At 31.3% G+C, this 20299-nt stretch overlaps 2 protein-coding genes across 6 annotated transcripts; one reads left to right on the top strand and one right to left on the bottom strand.

Annotated features, from left to right (window-relative positions):
- The first annotated feature begins 599 nt into the window (after positions 1-599).
- LOC111700178 (MFS-type transporter SLC18B1) lies at positions 600-13505 on the top strand. 2 transcript variants are annotated; one of them, XM_023471015.1, is made up of 12 exons: positions 600-731; positions 2110-2155; positions 2233-2282; positions 3347-3411; positions 7880-7989; positions 8061-8101; positions 9805-9986; positions 10057-10183; positions 11476-11638; positions 12463-12620; positions 12814-12948; positions 13358-13505. In XM_023471015.1, exons 1-12 carry the CDS (start codon positions 633-635, stop codon positions 13421-13423), a joined length of 1242 nt encoding a protein of 413 aa, XP_023326783.1. In that variant the 5' UTR covers positions 600-632; the 3' UTR covers positions 13424-13505. The 2 variants fall into 2 exon arrangements, with proteins under 2 accessions (XP_023326783.1, XP_023326782.1); XM_023471014.1 differs by having other exon boundaries at positions 3338-3411.
- A 527-nt stretch (positions 13506-14032) lies between these two features.
- LOC111700177 (MFS-type transporter SLC18B1) lies at positions 14033-19622 on the bottom strand. Of its 4 annotated transcripts, none has more exons than XM_023471011.1 (13): positions 19397-19622; positions 18683-18787; positions 18462-18507; positions 18285-18334; positions 17504-17577; positions 16946-17055; positions 15908-15948; positions 15674-15855; positions 15471-15597; positions 15043-15205; positions 14800-14957; positions 14320-14454; positions 14033-14172 (listed from the first exon to the last, which is right to left on the bottom strand). In XM_023471011.1, the coding sequence occupies exons 1-13, from the start codon at positions 19403-19405 to the stop codon at positions 14107-14109; spliced, it is 1266 nt and encodes a 421-aa protein (XP_023326779.1). In that variant the 5' UTR covers positions 19406-19622; the 3' UTR covers positions 14033-14106. The 4 variants fall into 4 exon arrangements, with proteins under 4 accessions (XP_023326779.1, XP_023326778.1, XP_023326780.1 ...); XM_023471010.1 differs by having other exon boundaries at positions 18683-18782; XM_023471012.1 differs by lacking the exon at positions 18285-18334 and having other exon boundaries at positions 18683-19621.
- Positions 19623-20299: the final 677 nt, after the last annotated feature.

Below are 20299 nucleotides of genomic sequence, written 5' to 3'. Positions count from 1 at the left end.
ATCAAGGTTCGGTTTAAAGTTCAGTAGTTCTAGATTTCAAGTATGAATAAAAAAGCTCTGAAAGATTTACTTTTTAAAATGTGATTTGAGGCCCCCCATGTGCAGGGTAATTCAGATCATGAGTTTATTTTTATTTATAATAAAGTGCATCGAAAGCTGCATTTTTTAATAAAAGCAAGTCATTTAGTGTTAAACTGCATCAATGTCAAGGGCATATAACAAAACAAGACATTATTATAATTGTTAAGCAGTATTAAATCATAGCATTCATTAGTGTGTTCTTCTGGAAAAAATCTTTGTGTTGGTTTTAATATTTGTCCTCTATGTTTGTGTTGGTTTTAATATTCTTATTAATTGCTGTAAATGGTTTTATCTCTGACTTATTACTGATGATAAACTGTAGTTAATAAGGGAAACATGTTAACAATGAAATGATTATTTTAAAATATTCTTTACATAATTGTTCAGAAGGTAAAACATGTTTCTTCCTAAAACGCGTAAGAAGATGCACCACTTATTTTTTATCTTTGTTTTTTAAATGTGGATCTAGTTCAATATTTGTTGCAATATTTTCTCGCAGATTTGTAATATAAACAATAACATCACAATGATTGAGTGATAAATAGAATAAAATGGAGTTTAAGATTATATTCAACTTCTTATCTGTGTGTACTGGAAACTTTTTGGCAGCTGCATCATATACAATAGCTAATCCTATTTATCCTTCGGAGGTAAAATCAAAGCATGTAGAATCGTCATACAAATTGTTGGTAAAGGAATGGCATGTAATAATGAATAACTTTAAGCCCTTAGCTAGTCAAATGTAGGGTTTTAAGATAAATCCAATTGCACAAAAAATCTAACCTTTTAGGGTTGCCCCAAGTACCTTAGGTAAAATATTTATAAAGAGAACCAAATATTTGGTGTACATACTAAAAAGATAACTGAGTGTCTTAGTTTTGCCCTGTATAACTATGTAAATTCTCATCTAATAATTGTTTAATAATTGTCATTGGCAGACATGAAGTGTATTTCTTCAATGCTCTAAAGATGGTCGGATATCACAGAAAATAAGCATTGAAAATATTATCTTGAGCATAAAACGATCAACAATGATCAAAGATCATGCTTTTTCTTTTACGATTTGCCAATTATTTAGTGAAATATGTAAGCTAAGCATTACTGCATGAGTGCAAAACATACCAGCCTTACTACAGAATCCGACCCTTTGTTTTAATTCTTCAGTTTAGATCTTTAAATGGTAAATTATAATCAATTAATAAAAAAACAGGATTACGGAATTATTATATGAGTATTTGTAAAAGAAGACAGGGGCAAAACCATGATATTCAATTATCTTTTAATGCTTTACACCAAATAATTTGTTTTCTTCATAAATCTGTTACCTAAGTTACCTGGAAGAACCCTGAAAGGTTAGATTTGTTGACAATTAAATTTATCTTAAAAACCAACATTTGACTAGTGATACCTGAAAGTTTAAGCTGCATGTCAAATTACTTTAAACTTAATTAAAAGTGACCCTCCATGGAAAGGCGTATCATCAAGAAAAGAAAACCATGTGTGTTTATCTTTAAAATGGATTTCAAATTGCGGAACAATTTCAGTGAGAGCGTACAGTGTGAACTCAACACAGCTGAAGTTACATATATTTCTAAAAAAATTCTAAATATTCTATGTTAATCTGGGGTTTAAAAAGTTTAACGTAAATATTCATTTCTGTGACTTCTAGAATGTAAATAACAATATTACTTTATATTAAAACAGCTAGCAAACAATGTTTACCAATAAAAATGAAGATGTCCGTCATACTTGATTAGTCAAAGGTTTAAAGGTAACTGGAGAATGTTTCAAATGGGTTTAAATTTTAATTGATTTGATTTTTTTATGAAGTGAATGCAGAAGAACAAGAAATATAGAAAATTGTAAAAAAAATTTAAAATTTAAAAAGAAAAATGTAATAAAACTTAAAGAATGAACTCTGTTTTATTGCAATAGAATATAATTTTATATATTTCGTTTTTACACATATTATTCAACAAACAGTTCTATATGCACCATGTTTGTGTGTTAACCAATTTGAAAATATAGGCCCTTTTGCGGGGAGTTAGTGTATCAGAAACAGGAATCGTGCTGGGTAGGTCACATACATTACTATAGAAAGAGTTTTAATATTAAATGAAAAATTATTTAAATAGATATTAAAATATTCAGGTTCTGCATATTTCACGGCTTTCTTGATCACACCGTTTTGCTGTCAACTGGTAAAATTGAATGTAATCATTATTTTATAGTATATTAAACTTGAACAATATTTCTTTCCTTGAGTAATATTTTATGCATTCTAAATTGAAGATATTTAGTTATCATAGGCTGGTAGGCGATTATATCAATAACATAACGACAAATTTTTACTCAAGTTTTAATTCTTAACAAGCTTTTTCGAATCACAATTTTACAAATAAATAACAAGAAGCTTTTTTAATTGACTTTTCTTAGATCATCTTTTAAATTTTTAAATCTTATGAAATCTTCTTTATAAAAACCTGACCGTTGTGATACTAATTATCGCTATTTCAAACAAAAGCCTGTGCTAAAAACAAAGAAATTTTTGTTTTAACCCTATACATACAATACTCAAATATTAGGTCTCCTAGATTTAATAAATTGTACAAAAAATCTGATTATTTTATATTTTTCCTTGACCAAATATTAAGAAATAAATCTAATGTGTACATCCAAGAAAAAGAATTACATAAGCAAAAATTGGCTTGGTTTGTAGGTTATTTTGCTTTATGTGCAAATAGAAATATGTTAAATTATCTTAAAGCCATGATAAACAAATTTACCATCTTGATCAGCATATATCTTTATTGGTTTTTGAATAAGAGGCAAAGATAAAAATTATTTTTCCTATTTTTAGCCTGAAAAGACCATAATCTTAACAATTATGGGTGGATTTTGTAGAAAATAGTAAATACCCAACAGCACCATTTACTTAACGAATTACCAAATCTGTTTATTATGATTATTAGATAATCTTTAGATGTTTTGAAAACTCTATCTCTAAATCTGACCATGGGAGAAACTTAAATGGGCTTTTTACATATATTTCTTTATGTGCATAGAGCTAAATAACCTAAAAACCAAGCCAATTTTTGCTCTTGAATTTTTTTACTTGGATGGTCTCATTAGATTTGGTTCTTTATGTGAATTAATCAATATTTGGTCAAGGAAAAGAATAAAATGATCAGATTTGTTGTACAATTTGAAAAATCCAAAAGACCATGTAATATTTGAGCAGTGATAAGTATTTAAGATTTCTAAGTGGAGTGCAGAGAAAGTGTATGCACTTGGATCTATAGTTGCAGGAGCAGGAAACATTTCATTCGGGTAGTCAACATAATTAACTGCTTTAAATCAATCAATTTTTAAAGAACCCGTGTCAAGTAAAACATTTTGTAATATCTCTTTCAATATTAATAGCAGTCGGTTCTATTTTTGAATGTAGACTCATATAATTTGTTAGAAGCAGGATATGAAGTCAGATTGTCGATATCTCTTTCCGGAGTCTTGGAACCTCTGAAAAGTGACCTCCATCGGCTCCGATTTTTTATCTTCGGCCTCGTTGGACATAAATAGCCCATTTTTTAAATATATACTCCCAATGACCCCTAAAATACACAAAAAAAAGATTATTCTTTTTTCATCAAGTTTTTGATGTCAAAACAGGGTGTCAAAAATTGCGTTTTTTTATTTTTTTTTAAATCGCAAAAAATGACAAGTTCTGATAAAAAATATCGGAGTAAAAGAAAAGATAAGATATTATTTATATTATTATCTAACACATTGATGAAAAAAAAATTTCAAAAAATTAATTTTTTTGTGTTTATATATTTTTTTTACAAATCACCCTTTTTAGGCATTCTCCTCCCTTTTATAGATGGTGGCTGGTTCTAATTTTAGTTATATAATTACCTAGGAGCAGGAAATGAAGTCAGATCACCAATATCTCTTTCCGGAGTCTTGGAACCTCTGAAAAAAGACCTCCGTCTGCTCCAATTTTGTCTCTCCGGCCTCGTTGGACATAAATAGCCAATTTAAAAAAAAAATACTCCCAATAGCCCTTAAAATGAATGAAAAATAAAATTCCAAGTTTTTGATATTAAGAACAGGGTGTCAAAAAGTGTTTTTTTTTCGAAACATTTATAAATGAAGAAATCTACTTTTTACATTATATTTTCCTTCCTTTTATAGATGGTGGCCGGTTCTAATTACCTAGGAGCAGGATATGAAATCAGATTACGGATATCTCTTCACGGAGACGTGAAACCTCTGTGGACTGACAATTTATAAATGTAGAAGACAGATTATTTAAGTTTTTTTTGTCTATGTCTTTCATAGATAAATAATATGAAACATTTTAGGAAAATAAAAAGAGTAAACAATATTTATCTAAACCATTAGTGAGGCAAATATAATTTCCATAAAATGACTTGTGAACTTCAGGGTGTTAATTATTTTACTAATCTTTTTTCTTCGTTGTCTTACTTTATAGAAGGGTGGCTAACTATTGTTCTTGTTCTACTGATCACATATCCCGAGAGAAAGTTTTATATCAGGTAAAAACCATGTGACCTTACAAAGTTATGTACTGTACAATAGTACTGCAATTGTATGCATGTTTACAATTAAAAACCGGGTTTTTACTATTTTTTTTATTGTAATCAAAGAAAGGGGATTACATGTTTTTTAGTCATGGAGTGTGAAACATGTAAAAAGACTTTTACACGGAAAGCTAATTTAAGACGAATTAAAGAGAAATGTAAAGTGGTTTTTAAATAAGAAGAATGTGATTTGAAACCTTGTAAAATAACAGCTATAAGTGACATGGGAAGATCAGGGGAAATATGTTTATCATCCGGGTTATTAATCAATCAATATATCAACTGGGTTATCAATCAACTAATCGGTTTATCAGCCATCAAGTTTATCATCAAGTTATTGATCATCCGGTTTTTCGATCAATCATCTGGTTTGTTAATCCATCATCGAATTTATCAATCAACCATCCGGTTTATCAATAAATGACCTAGATAATCAATACACCATCTAGTTAGTAATCAATCCTTCGGTTTATCGATCAATCATCTGGGTTTTTAATATATCAACTGGTTTATCAATCAATCAATTGGATTAAAATCCTGGAAAATAGTTGGATTTATTTTTTGGGGAAAGCCGCTAATTCGAAAAGAAAAATTCGCCAAAATTAGAAATTATTTAAAATGGCCGACTTTCAGAGCAACAGTTAAAAAGGCTAAAATTATTTTAAAAGCCTCGTTTATCATATTTTGTAAATCCATATTCTAGATTTCTTTATGAAAGCTCACCAGGCCACTCTAAGAAATGAATGAAGCTCAAAAGTCTATGACTCCTAGATGCAGGAGTATAACCACAGGTTTGTAGTCCAGCTTTAATATTCAACTAAGATATAACATTTAAAATATGAGAAGAGTATATCCAAAAAAAATGTTTACTTTTACTTTCAAGATCAATTCATGTAATAATATTTTGAGGCCATTATTCTTTTGGGAATTTTATGTTCCTTTGAACATTTCTTCAAGGGATATTTTATAAATATATATTTTTTGTCATTCTTTAACTACTCATTTAGGAATCCGGCCGCTCCACATAATTTGAAGCTAGTAGTTCTGGAATGGGATTCGTCCATCATTAAAACGATGAGCAGTGCGGATGTACATCTTCACAGAGGTTTCAAGTCTCCGAGAAGAGATATCCGTAATCTGATTTTATATCCTGCTCCTAGGTAATTAGAACCGGCCACCATCTATAAAAGGAAGGAAAATATAATGTAAAAAGTTGATTTCTTCACTTTTAAACATATCGAAAAAAAACACTTTTTGACACCCTGTTTTAACATCAAAAACTTGAATATTTTTTTTTCATTCATTTTATGGGCTATTGGGAGTATTTTTTTAAATTGGCTATTTAGTCTAACAAGACCGGAGATACAAAATTGGAGCCAACGGAGGTCATTTTTTAGAGGTTCAAAATCTCCGGAAAGAGATATTGTTAATCTGACTTCATATCCTGCCCCTAGGTAATTATATAACATTATTTTTAAAATTAGAACCAGTCACCATTTATAAAAGGGAGGAGAATGCCAAAAAAAGAGTGATTTGTAAAAAAAAAAAATATAAACACCCCGTAGCCCACGAAAAAATTAATTTTTTGAAATTTTTTTTTCATCAATGTGTTAGATAATAATATAAATAATATTTTATCTTTTCTTTTACTCCGATATTTTTTATCAGAACTTGTCATTTTTTGCGATTAAAAAAAAAAAAATGCAATTTTTGACACCCTGTTTTGACATCAAAACTTGATAAAAAAAGAATAATCTTTTTTTTGTGTATTTTAGGGGTCATTGGGAGTACATATTTAAAAAATGGGCTATTTATGTCCAACGAGGCCGGAGATAAAAAATCGGAGCTGACGGAGGTCACTTTTCAGAGGTTCCAAGACTCCAGAAAGAGATATCGACAATCTGACTTCATATCCTGCTTCTAACAAACTATATGAGTCTACATTCAAAAATAGAACCGGCTGCTGTTAATATTGAAAGAGATATTACAAAATGTCTTACTTGACACGGGTTCTTTGTAAATATAAAGAATGCTTATTTCTTTAACAACCACAAAAATAGTAGAATGACACATTTGCTGTTTCTTATCAGTTAAATATAAAGTAGTATTAAGGAATATTATTATATTATAAATATAAAAAAATACTTTAAGAAGAACAAAAATAATAGAATGAAACATTTTTTGTTCCTTATCAGTTAATCATGAAATAAGAAAAGTATGTATGTATGGAACCATTTACATAGATAAGCAATGGGCAGATTTTTGGGAACTAATAATTTGGTAACCAACATTTTGGTAACTAACAATTTGGTAACTAATAATTTGGTAACTAAAAGTTTGGTAATCTAACAATTTGGCAACCCGACAATTTGGTAACTAACAATTTGGTAACCAACAATTTAGTAACTTGACAATTTGGTAACATTACAATTTGGTAGCCGACAATTTGGTAACCAACAATTTGGTAACCAAAAATTTGGTAACTGACAATTTGGTAACTAACAATTTGTACATTTGAAACATAAGTTTCACAATCATTGTTTGTAAATTTATTTTCTGTGGACTATTTTTTTATTAAACAAACGTTGTTTTCCACTTTTCTGTTTTTGAAAATTGTTGTCCTCTTTTTCCACTTTTCTCTGCAGACCACTGTATTTGTTTAACAAAGGTTGTCTACGTATTTCTCTTTTTTCTGCTGACCTTTGTACTTTTTAGTATAATAAATATGACCGCAGCGGTTGGCCAAAACTTATCCTAGCCGCAGGGATAGGCCCAGAAAAAGACTTAACCTAACCTAACCTCACATATCAGATATCATTGTATTATTTTCTTAAATAAGGCCGCAGTGCTCGGCCCTCTATCCTGTCCTAGCTGTAGCGTTTGTCCCAGAAATCGTCTTAACCTAACCTAACCAAATTGCAAGGATACCAAATTGTCAAGTTATCAAATTGTTAGTTACCAAATTGTCAGGTTACCAAATTGTCCAGTTACCAAATTGTTAGTTACCAAATTGTCAGGTTACCAAATTATTAGCTACCAAATTATTAAATTAACAAATTTTCAAGTTACCATATTGTTAGTTACCAAATTGTAAGTTACCAAATTGTCAAGTTACTAAATTATTAGTAACCAAATTGTTAGCTACCAAAATGTTAGTTACCAAAAATCCGCCTATCAGAAAAGCATATGTTTAGACTTCTGGACTACATTCACGGGCCTGTAGAGTTCTTTTGGTTATCTCTAATATTCCGAACAATAAGCTCCTTAGGAGAGGCAGTTGTACTGAATACATCATATCCCTTAAGTATGATTTTGCTAACTTTCAATTTTTGATTTAGGTTTTCTAAAATAAATACAAATATATGATGCATTCAGGTGCTTATCAATTTTCGAGCAATCACAGAGGAAAAGTCATGGTAAGATTTAAATATTTATAAGAAAAGATTTGACGGTAGATTTTGAATTTTTAAAAATAAAAACGGCTGGCCCAATCCTTATGAACCTGTGCAAGTTTCCCATTTCATTGATTATCAAATTTAAATCAATCAAAAAAATCTTTTTAAAATTTTGTGTTCCATCATTTAGTTTGCCTTGCTGGAGCATCTGTTTTTTAAATTGTTATAATAAATAATATCCTGGCCCATATATCATTCATAATGGACATTCAACCTGTCAACAGAATTATGATAAGAAATGACAATATACAAAAATCTTATGTATGTAGCATTTTCTGTTGTAATGCTTATCACAATCTTTATTATCTATGTTATCAATATATGTCTTATCAATGTTGCTCTGACCGGCTGATCTGGTCAGTTTGATTTACCTGTATATAAATAAATTTAGTACTAAATGAACCTTTGTATCATACGGATGAATATAGAGCCTTGAGTTTTGGCTAGAGTTGAGAGCCTGGAGTTTTGGCTAGAGATAGAGTCAGTGAGACTATAATTAGACTTTGAGTAGCGTAATATCAGGACCTAGATTTATTACAAAAGTGGTGGCAGCGGTGGGATAACCTAGGACCCCAAATCTAGATGCCTGAGACTCTGAAAGTATTCCGGAAAAAGAGTAAAGTGAAAACTTGGTTTAACAGATTAGCTAGAGAAGTTTTAACAGGAGAGGAATTGCCTGTGAGTGAATCAAGTGTGGCTACAGGAAATACAGTGGCTACCTTTCAAGGATATCCAAGTTTACCCAGTGACGATTCTGGATCGGAAGTAGAGATGGAGGGACAATCTCATCCAGCGATAGATGACATGGCGGAAATAAGGCAGCAGTTTCAGCTGCTCCAAGCCCAGCTGACGGAGACTAAGAATAAATTGGCAGATATTGAGCAGAAAGATATGGACAAATCATTCACCCAGACATGGCAGGAGTCAGCGACACCAGAGACACAGGACTCTATCGGAAGAGTAGTTGCAAGACTAGAACGCCCTAAGGTGGAAGATGCACAAGAAGTTTACGTTTCCTTTCTGAAGGCAGCAGGCAGAGGAGATAGAATGACGTTACGAGATCTGAGCAGGGCCGAAGCTGAAATAAGAAGAGACTGTTGGATTTTAGATGTAGAGCCCCAACATATGATGGTAACCCTAGTAAGGTGTTTGACTGGTGTGGCGAATTAGAGAAGCATCTGTCAAGATTTGAGTGTGAAACGATCCCTAATGATGCCATAAAAAAGATGCTGATAGACTGTATTCTTGATCATTATTGATCACAATTAACCCACAAAATCTTTAAGTAGGAAATATTTATAAAACATTTGCTTCAAGGTTGTATAGTTAGGTTATATACTCTGAATGCGCTCCAATGAACTAGAAATGTTGTCTTCATAGCATTGGCGACTCTATGACATAACTGAGTATTAACGGTAGACTAAGTGACAACGTTGCTGGTAAATGGGGGAAGGATTTTTTCTGCTTACATTTTTTTGGAACACCTGGTACATAAATAAGTTTTATAATAGTTTCAATGAAAATTGTTGAATGCCAATAAACCAGCTTTTTAAAAAGGAATATGTACATTTCTGTGATGTTGAGAAACATTGTCTTATGCAGAATATATCTTTATATATATAGGTTTTCCATTAAAAGATAATAACTCTGCTTTCATAATTTAGGCTGTTATGGATAGCTGCTACGGTTTGGGGACTGCTGCAGGGCCATCATTGGGAAGCTTGTTATTCTATACCTTTCGAGGGTTCTTTGCCCCCTTTTTATCCATTGGTATATTTATGATACTCCTTGGCGGGATAATGCTTTCACAAGACTTCACAAACCAAGAGAAAGAATCAAAAAAAGAGTATGTTGTAATTGTTTAAGTTGGAAATTATTAGTTTATTCTTCTTTATCTACGATTGAATATTTCACAGTGAATCCTTGGCATGGACGGAGCTCATAACCTGTCCTGGTGTTGCTGCTATCCTTGCGGTTTTAGTTTTGGCATCCCCTGCAAATAAATGGGTGGCTGCTTCCTTGGAACCACATTTTATTCAACTGGTATGTATGACAGACGAGATTATTATATTGTTGTACTAACACCTACATTTATGATTATTTGGATCTTTCTGAAGAAAGATTAATTTTTCCATCGCATTTTGGCCCTTTTATCATTTTAAAACTTTCATGCTTTTTGTTGGTCTATACATTTATGTTAAGACCTGATTGCTAAAAAGGGCAACTTTTTTCTTACATAGTCATTAAGTTTAGCGCAATTTTTGTACATGTACTTTAGACGTCTCAGACCTTCATTTCTTTTTAAGTTCACTAAATCCATCCTTATTTTTCCAAATATATTCATCTGCTTTGGTCCTTAATACAAAATTAAAAAGATTTTAAAACTGTCAAGATTCAGACAAAAAAATCCAGCACTCCTAAACTCTATAAAGGCTGGGGGCTCTGAATCTATGTACTGCCAGGGGGGGGGGGGAGGTGCGATTGGCGCCCCCCTAGAAAAAGGCCTTAGAGAATAGAACATAGGCAGCCGTAGTACATTTGAATTTCCGGTCCCAGTTTGTACTGCACGCCCGGACATAAGGTAAATAAAGCAGACACTCAATAGGACTAGCTGGTGCAACAAGGTGGACGCGGTAATTTACTTTTACTCAAGGGTCAGAGTTGTATGAGGTATAGGAATGAAATACATGTTCATAGCCCAATTTGGCATGGCCAGCTCAAAGAAAAAAAAATTAGACCGATAACTTTAATAGTGTGGGTGCTAGGGAGGGTGGACAAAAAATGCCAAAAAAAGGGTCAAAAAAATTAAAATTTTTTTTTTAACAAATATCAAAGTGTGACACATGCTTTGCATTTTTCAAGGGCTTTTCAAAAATATAGTTTTTAGATTAGATCTTTAGCTTTAGTCACAAAAAAGTTATGGGCTATTTAAGATTTTTTTCCGCCCTGTACCCTACTCACCCTACCCTATAAATTAAAAAAAACATTTTTAAAAAAATTTCCTTTAAATTACTATTTATTAATAGTCAAAAAATTTCACAGTGATAGTGACAAAAATGGGAGTGCTAGGACAAAAAAAAACCCAGCCTGTTTAGGGTTAAAGCAACTAAAACGCCCTTAAATGGATCAAGTTTTAGTCACAGATGGAACATTTAGGCTGTGACAAGAAATTTAAACAGCCTCCTGGTGCAACCTAATGGCGACATTTTCTGGTTAAAGAAATAAATTTGGATAAATAACATGAGCTGAAAAAAACCCTCAGGCTGAGGCGTCTAGAAGTAGAACTTTGCAAGATTTAGTAAACACATCTCGTATTGTCTATTGTCTGTATTCAGTACGGAATGGCCTCCCTTGATGTTGGACTGGCAATGACTGGAAGCGCAGTTGCTACTGTATTAGCATATCCTCTAGTGGGAATACTCTTGGATCATGACATTTCATCAACATTTATAGTTTTTGCTGGAAATATTTTTACCGTATTTGGTTTGATAGGTATAGGTAAGCAATTTGTATTTGATTCTATAAATAGGCATTTCTACAGGACCTTGTGGGCCTCATGTGAGAATCTTGACTATTTAAATCTAAAAGAAAATGTTTAATTCTGAAATTTTCAGGTTCTCCTTATTACAGTAAGAATCACAAAACTGTGGGAGGAAAACGATTTTTTTTGCAATCCTATGCATATTTGATGTTGCTACAAAGCAAACACTTTTACAAAGCGCTGTGGTTTTTGTTTATTAGACTATTTTTAAGACTTTAAGTCGTCTTTCTGTTCCACAGTTGTATGGTTCTTACTGTATATGAAGTTACACTTCCTATAATTAGTCTAGTGTCTGAGTGCTGAGGCTATCCAGATATGAAATAATAATTTGCCTTTGAATTTTCCCTCCTTACGTTGGATTACGTCGGGATAAGACAGATTCCGGTCCAATTGCTTAGAGCATTACTGGTTCTAGCGCTGATGCCACTTCATGAGTAAACTTAATATAGGATAGTTTTCTGCCAGCAAAATATAAGTCACATGTTTCTGACATTGTTGGGAAATGAAAATCATAAATTTTAAAAAGTCTTCTACCTACATATATAAGATTAAAATTACAGCTAATGTAATTAAGAGAAATGTAACCACAGAACCTAGCGCTGAGCCAAATCTTCTGCAATTTATTACTTTAATTCAGCCACTGCACATTAAAATGAACATTGTCATACTGCATAAACATATTAATAGTACATATTTAAAATAGAATTTTATTGAAGAATAGAATTTATAAAATCTAAATAATCTAATATTGTAATTTTCATCTACCCCAATACTCTAAAAGGACCTTTGCCTGGACTGGAGACTCTTCAAACCTTCCCTATAGCAGTTGTATCACTGATATTAATTGGGTTTGGAATAGCTACTATTAGTCTAGCTTCCTTTTTCAATATTATTGAAAGCTACAACATAGCAGGTCTTCCATTGACTGATATCACAACGGTAAGTTTTATGCAATTTAACCTCTGGAAGGAAAGAATTATTTCCACTGAAATAAGAAACGAGAAAGAAAAATTAGAGCTCTTAATTTTAGTGATATCTAATTATACAAGATTAAAAAGCGGGTTAAGTGGAATTGGATTTTTTTCTTGATATTTTAAAAATAAAGAAGATCATTCATTATAATCTTTATCAGAGTAAGATAACCAGTCTTTGGCTGCTAAGTAATTATATTGGTGCTTTCCTGTCTTCGCTAGCTGGTGGAGTTTTTTATGATTTGATTGGATTCTCATGGAGTTGTACTGTACTGGCAAGTATTATTGCAGTTTCGGTAAGAGCTTCCAATTATTTTATTAACAAAGGAACTGTGTTTTTGTCACAAATTCTGTTTTATAGTACTTATATCTTTGCAACCCAATATCATAGACCTTTGATATTTCATGGTGTTATTTCTGTTCGATCAAATAGTCTAAGTTTGAAATATCAAAGGTTTTTACCATCAGGTTGCTAATAAATAGGGATTGGACCTTTGTCATATAATTGTCTGGAGGGGATTCACAGCTCATCATAATTATCCCAATTAGCCTAAAGTAAAATAAAGGCTATTAAGTTTTAATTCATAGAAGAGACTGTTTTCATATTTGTTTCTATGCAATAATATTAAATTCAAAAGGTTCATCATCCTGATATCAAAGATTCATATTTGTTATCAATATTTATTTTAAAAATCTATGTTTCAGGCCTTTGGAAGCCTGATAAGTTCAATATTCATCAGAAGAAAATCTGAATCCTATGAAAAACTGTAGTAGATGTACTTTGTGTTCTTTTAAAGTGTATATACTTTATAATTAACCTTCTTACAAACCTAAATATAGTCTATAACATATATAGATACATTGTACAGTGTGCAAACATATACAATCCATAAAATGAACTTATGTACATAAAGTGTGAACATTTGAATGTTTGTTTATAACTTTGTAGTTTTTACTGCATAATAACTAACATTGATTGTTCTGGCAAATAATCAAATTGGTAATGAAAAAATCCTTGTTATGATTTCGATTGTGATAAACTATTACTTTGCACTCTGACTTAATAAACCCAAAGAAAGCAACCTAAATTGTTTGAAAATTAATTCTTTCATTCCTATATGCATTTTTTGATTTTATCTACAACTTTATACATTATATAAATATTAACTGCAATGATACAGCATTTAGTATAGCGGAAGAGCACTTTAATAGAAATTACATAACTATTACTTAATTTAATTGTGTTAAAAAGTAGTTATCGGTTGAGCAAATACCATGGTAATTCTAACATCCATTACACACAACCATTTATCCTAAGATCAATGCATTTTTATGCTATTTTTACCTTCCACATTTACACTGCAATGAAAGGATATCATAATAGGTATATGATTTTTATTTATTACTTTTTATGGTGCTTTTATTAAAGGTCTGCAAAAAGTGTGCAAATAATGTTAAAACTGTTGATAAGAAGCCCATTTTTTTCTGCTAATGATTGAGCTGATCAAGCTTCCACAAGCCTAAATAAAAAAAGACTGATTATTCAATAAACCTCAAAATTGATTTTATCATTTATCTATAGTTAGAAATACACCAATTTAATTGCCATTGAAACCAGCCTCTTGCAACGGTTTAGATTTAATAGTCATATTATAAACATCACTTACCGCAACTGTAATAATGCTTGCTAGTAAAGTACAGCTCCATGAGAATCCAATCAGATCAAATGTAAGTCCACCAGCTATCGAGGATAAGAATGCACCAACATAGTTACCCAGTAACCATAAACTGGTAATCATGCTCTAAGAATAAGTAATTAATTAAGAATCATTAGAATTTCTTTTTAAAGATAAAGGTCAAACGTGACTTTCTTTTCTTTCTTAGAGCTAACGTTTCTGAATGTTATGAAATAATGTAAACTAGGTTTAAAAACTATCAAGTTTAGCCCTCAGTAACTGTGTCAGAATGAAAACAAATCACCCACGGGCCATGCTAGATTTTAATTTTATCTTTATTGTTGCTATAGTAAATCGAAAAGTTTTAAAAACAAATGGAAAATGTTAGTCTTATTTGTGTAATTCATATACTAAAAGCGTAATGCTCTAAAAACGGCATTTTTCTATCACCAAAATTGATTTCAAACTTACAGTTGCTTGCTCAGAGTCAGGAATTTCAGCTCTTTTGGCACATTCCATCATGTTAGAAAAGGTGGCAAGAATGATTGTTGCTATCCCCATCCCAATTAGTACAAGTGAGAAAACTGCCATCGGGATTGTTTGAAGAGCTTGAAGCCCAGGGAAGGGTCCTGTAAAAATTCCGTTTTTGTATGAAAATTATTGTTATTTTTCATTAAAAGAAATGAAAGTTTGCAGTTTTAAACTAATTCTCACCTATTCCTATTAAGCCTAAAACAACAAGTGCATTTCCAACAAAAATTAGGAATATTGATGACAATCCATAATCTAAGAGCACTCCGACTATAGGATGTGTTAGTGCGATAGCAATGGCATTTCCAGTAAGTGCCAATCCAACATCAACAGAGGTCATACCATACTGAACATCGAAAGGTACAAACAACAGATTAGCTGTTCCCTTATTATGCAAGTTTGATACCATTTGTATTACACATATAGTATTTACTATGCATATACAGTAACTTTTTTGCAATTCATCATGAGCAGCCTCAGTTTTTCATAGTTAATTAAAACACAATGGTTAGCTCCTTTTCAGTTATATAGTTTATATACATTATACACTACAAATTCATTACAAGAAATTAAATGTTTAATTAGCATACAAAAAATCTTTGTTAGTTTACCAATTCTATGAAGTGTGGTTCTGAGGATGCAGCCACCCATTTTGTTGCAGGTGAACCAAAAACCAAAACCACAATATTTGCTGATATACCAGGACAGTTGAGAATATCTGTCCACTTTAAAATTTCACTGTAAAATATTATATTAGTTTTAAATATATAGATATATAAAGAGATAGGGAGATTAGAAATATTGATAATCCTACTTGGATTGAGTATCCTGTTCTTCATTCTTTAAGTCTTGTGAAAGCATAAGCCCACCAAGAAGAATCATAATTATACCAATAGATAAGAAGGGTGCAAGAAATCCTTTTGATGCATAGAATAACAAACTTCCTATTGACGGCCCTGCAGCTGTTCCAAAACCAAAGCAGCAATCCAGAAAAGCCTATATTAGGGGTTTTCTTATAATGTTTTTGAGACATTTTGAAAGAACTTACCACAACTTTTCCTCTGTGGTTCTCAGAAAACTGCTTTGTACCTATGATGAAATAACTAATCATGTACTTAAGAATTGAGGCGGAAAGGAATTGAGTCTTTGCCACAAACTCTGATTTTCTTATCCCTATAAATTTGCAACCCAATGTCGTAGACCTTAAGTATTTAAAACCATCAATTTTGTAAGGTAAACTAATCTAAGTTTGCAATATCAAAGATCTACACCATCTGGTTGCAAGGATGTAGGGGTTAAAAATTGAGATTGTGCAAGACTCCATTTTTTTAAATTTAAACTTATCAAGCGATGTTGAAATCTTTTTACGTCGATCCAGATGTTGTAGATGCATGATATTTTCATCATACTTAAAGATTTGACAATGCATTTGAGAAGAGACATTTTTTGTGGATATGTTAAGATTGGATTTAAGTCTCAAAAAATGATATCTATTTATCACTGTTCAAGTCAGATATTCATTTACTGTCAATTTCCAAGGAGGCAATTTTTTTCCAAGGCTATGAATAAAGAGGTTCGAGTCCGGAACTATACAACTTGTGGGCCCAACTGGTACAGCCGGTTTAAAATTAATTTGACAAGAAAATTTAATAATATGTAGATTATTAATGATAGATTTTAAGACCTTTCATAAATATATATAATTTCCTTCCCAAAAAATGATGGATTTTAAGACTTATGATAAATATAAATAATTTCCTTTACCAAAAGCTAAGAAACTGATAAGCATACCAAAAATATCTTGAATTTCACATAGAGTGGGGGGTACCAAATCTGGAAAAATGTGTGCATGCTTTATGCACAAATAAAACACTAGTGGCCGAATTTATAGAATTTGAGCTACGTCACTGAAATACCAACTGCCGATTCAAAGTTAAATATTAAAGAAGGATTTGAATCAGTGATAACAGTTTTAACCAGCGGTAGGCAGTCATTAAAGTCATTAAATTCGGCCCCTGTTTACATGTCATCTCACAATAGAACCCACGTAAAATAAGGTACAAAAAGTATACAAAGAAATTGGTACCTATGGGATATGATGAATTTAATACAACTGCCTCTCCAAATGAGCTTATTGTCCGAAATAAAAGAGATAACCAAAAGAACTCTACAGGCCCGTGAATGTAGTCAAGTAATCTAAAGTTTGAAATGAGTACTAGATCTTGAAACCATATACAGATGTTGCAACGAAAGATATTTGTAAAGATAAGTGGAGAATGGTTTACAAAGCTATTTAAAAGTGTACAGTGGGTATACCTCAAAACGGCTGAACCGATAGGGCCCACGTTTTTTGTGGCAACTAACATGAGCCCAGGAAAGGTTTCTGGCTGGTAAAAATGAAATGATCTTGCCTGGAAAAAATTTCGACTTCAAGGATTTTTGAAAATCTAAGAATTTAAACAAAAACATTCCCAAACATTTGTGTTCATTGAAGTACGATGAAAAATGGTGGCTTAAAAATCAACAGATAAGAGGTAAACTTGTATTGGAAAAGGGGTCAACAACGCGACGCCCAGCAAACGCGCCTGTTCATCAAATTCATGTCGATAATCTAATATAATTATCTAAATCAAGTATTTATTACCCGAACAAAATGTTTCCTGCTCCTCCAACCATTGATCCAAAAGCATACACTTTCTTAGCGCCCCACTTTGAAATCTAAAAAAATGTTATTTTTTAAATTCTTTTCAAATATTTCACCGTAAATTAAATCAGTTGCGAGAAAACTCGAATTTTCTAATACAGACATATTTGCAACCATCATATTAGTCTTTGATATTTCATACTTGCAATAATTGGTTTAGCTGAACTCATAGGTTTATCTACGACATCAGAGCTTAAATTCGAAAAGATAAGCCTCTAGAGTTTAAACTGTAATAGAGATTAATTTAGAACTAAAGCTTCGTGTTAAGTAGGGACTAACTTTCCATATAGTTTGGTTTAATAAAGAATTTGGTGGATTTTCATTAGTTGGAATTTAAAAGAAAATCGGAACAATTCGTTTAAAATGCTCTATATTCGTAACTAGCAAACGATAAAATTACGACCTTGAAAACTTAACATTGAGATTTATTCTTAACAAAAACCAACCAAATTTGATTCTGAAGTTGGTTTTACACTTGGATTTACCGAATTAATTAAAACCCAGGTCTAAGCTTTTAAATTGAAATTAAAAGAATATACTTAGAATCTATGACGATTGTTTTAAAAAAAAGATAATTTTCAAATAACAATTTAAAAAATGTAGAAATACCATTTTTGACTATTGTTTTTTTTTTAATGAAAATGTAATGTTAATGTTCCCGTCGGAATTGGAAGTTATCTATCAAAAATTGTGTTTCCTCATGGTTAGTATATACTGTTACCAATTTACAGCAAAATGGGGTAATTAAGGAGGCAGTAACATATGCGGAACCTAACAAATACAAAATATTTCAGATCTGATTTGATTATAAAATTTCTAAGTAATGAACTGGATGGCTCTGTGCATTTACCCAGAAAAACTATCTTACGAATAGAATTTTTAAAATGTCCAGACATACCTAGTACTACTCCTGTGTTGGACACGATGACTCCTCGTGCAAGAGCCTGAAAATTCAGACAGTTTCATTTATACTTAAATTGGCATTAAAAATAATTAACTTGTTTGCAATCAATCTTGGCTGAAATCAACTCAATTTTGTTGCAATCAATTTAGCTTTGAAATCCAATCACTTGCAATATGTAACACTTTTGAAATCTTGTCTTTAATGATATTTTATACCTCCGAAGGATAAATAGGATTAGCTATTGTATATGATGCTGCTGCCATAAAGTTTCCAGTACACACAGTTAAGAAGTTGAAAATATTTTTATACTTCATTCTATTCTAAACATTTCTTTACAATACTTGTTTCATGCATTCAAACAATTTATAACCCTTCATCATTCAAAATTTATAATAATTTTTTTTATCTACATGGTGCAGAGAACAGTGACATCTGTCTATATAATGTATTTAAAGCAGTGGAGAAGTTGCATATTTGTTTATATAGCTATAAATTGTATAATCAAGTAAACGAACTGAATACTTGTCACAAACTATATCATTATAATCTGTATATCTTTGCAATCTGTTGTTTGATATTACAAACTATATGGATTCTGATAGTAAGTTAGTTGCAATTTGAAATTTCATAGGGTAAATCACCAGGTTGCAAAGATATAGGGATTATAAGATTCTAGTTTGCTTAATCAAGTAAACGAACTGAATACTTGTCACAAACTATATCATTATAATCTGTATATCTTTGCAATCTGATGTTTGATATTACAAACTATATGGATTCTGATAGTAAGTTAGTTGCAATTTGAAATTTCATAGGGTAAATCACCAGGTTGCAAAGATATAGGGATTATAAGATTCTAGTTTGCTTAGTTTCTTAGTTTGGTTGAACATACATTTTTAAAAATCCCTTATTTCAAATCAAAATCTCACATGTGCCATACATATTTGGACTGTCTCTGTTTGTATGTTTTGAACATCAAAGCACTGCACTGAACCAATCTGAAAATCCTACGAAATCTAGAATTGTTATTTTTTATGAAAAAGTGTTGCCTTGAAGTTCTGTTAAAGTTAAACTTAAAAGCTAAAATTATTTCACGAAAGAGGGCGCGAAGCTTAATGGAATCTAGTTCTTTTAAATAACAGAATACATTACCATTCATGTAAACTTCTCATAGAAAACTAATTCCATTTTTCAATGATTGATTAAGTTGTTGCGTGCAGACACATGATCGTCAATTTTCACACCATTGTTGCGCAGTAAAATGTCTTGTGCAATTCAGATAAATATATAAATCAAGACCATATTGAAATTATATGATTTTAATTAGATAAGCTATCACTTAGATTCAGACTTAGTCCCTGTAAGAACCCNCCAACAACAACTTAAAGAGACATTGGACGTTCTGAATCAAGTTAAAGTGATGATATGATATTGCTTTAAAACATTTTAAATACAGTGAATCCAATTTGTTTGAAACGCACAGAAAAAAAAGGAATTCATCAATAAAGATAGATTCATTTTAAAAGATTGTTAAAAAGCAAGAGTATTCTGTTAAATTTTACAATTCTGAAAAACTTTGAAGTCATCTTTTAAAAAAGAATTTTAAAAGAATTTCAAAAACTTTAATTATACCTTTTTTACATTGAATCCTTGGTATTAATTTATAGTGCATTGTATACTGGGAAACTTTGTTTAGGCTGAAAATTGAGTCTCAATTCTGGTAAACTGGAGTGTCCGAATTCAATTTACATCTCATCATGATTGTTCTCATTTGAGATCATACTATTTTATTTCTCTTAGCAGTAAATATACATCATTCATAGATTCAGTCA

This window comes from Eurytemora carolleeae, unplaced genomic scaffold (genome assembly GCF_000591075.1).
Source record: "Eurytemora carolleeae unplaced genomic scaffold, Eaff_2.0 scaffold379, whole genome shotgun sequence".
NCBI classification, from domain to species: Eukaryota; Metazoa; Arthropoda; class Copepoda; order Calanoida; family Temoridae; genus Eurytemora; species Eurytemora carolleeae.
The sequence above is the reverse complement of the archived record's forward strand: the minus strand, read 5'-3'. Positions and strand labels throughout refer to the sequence as shown.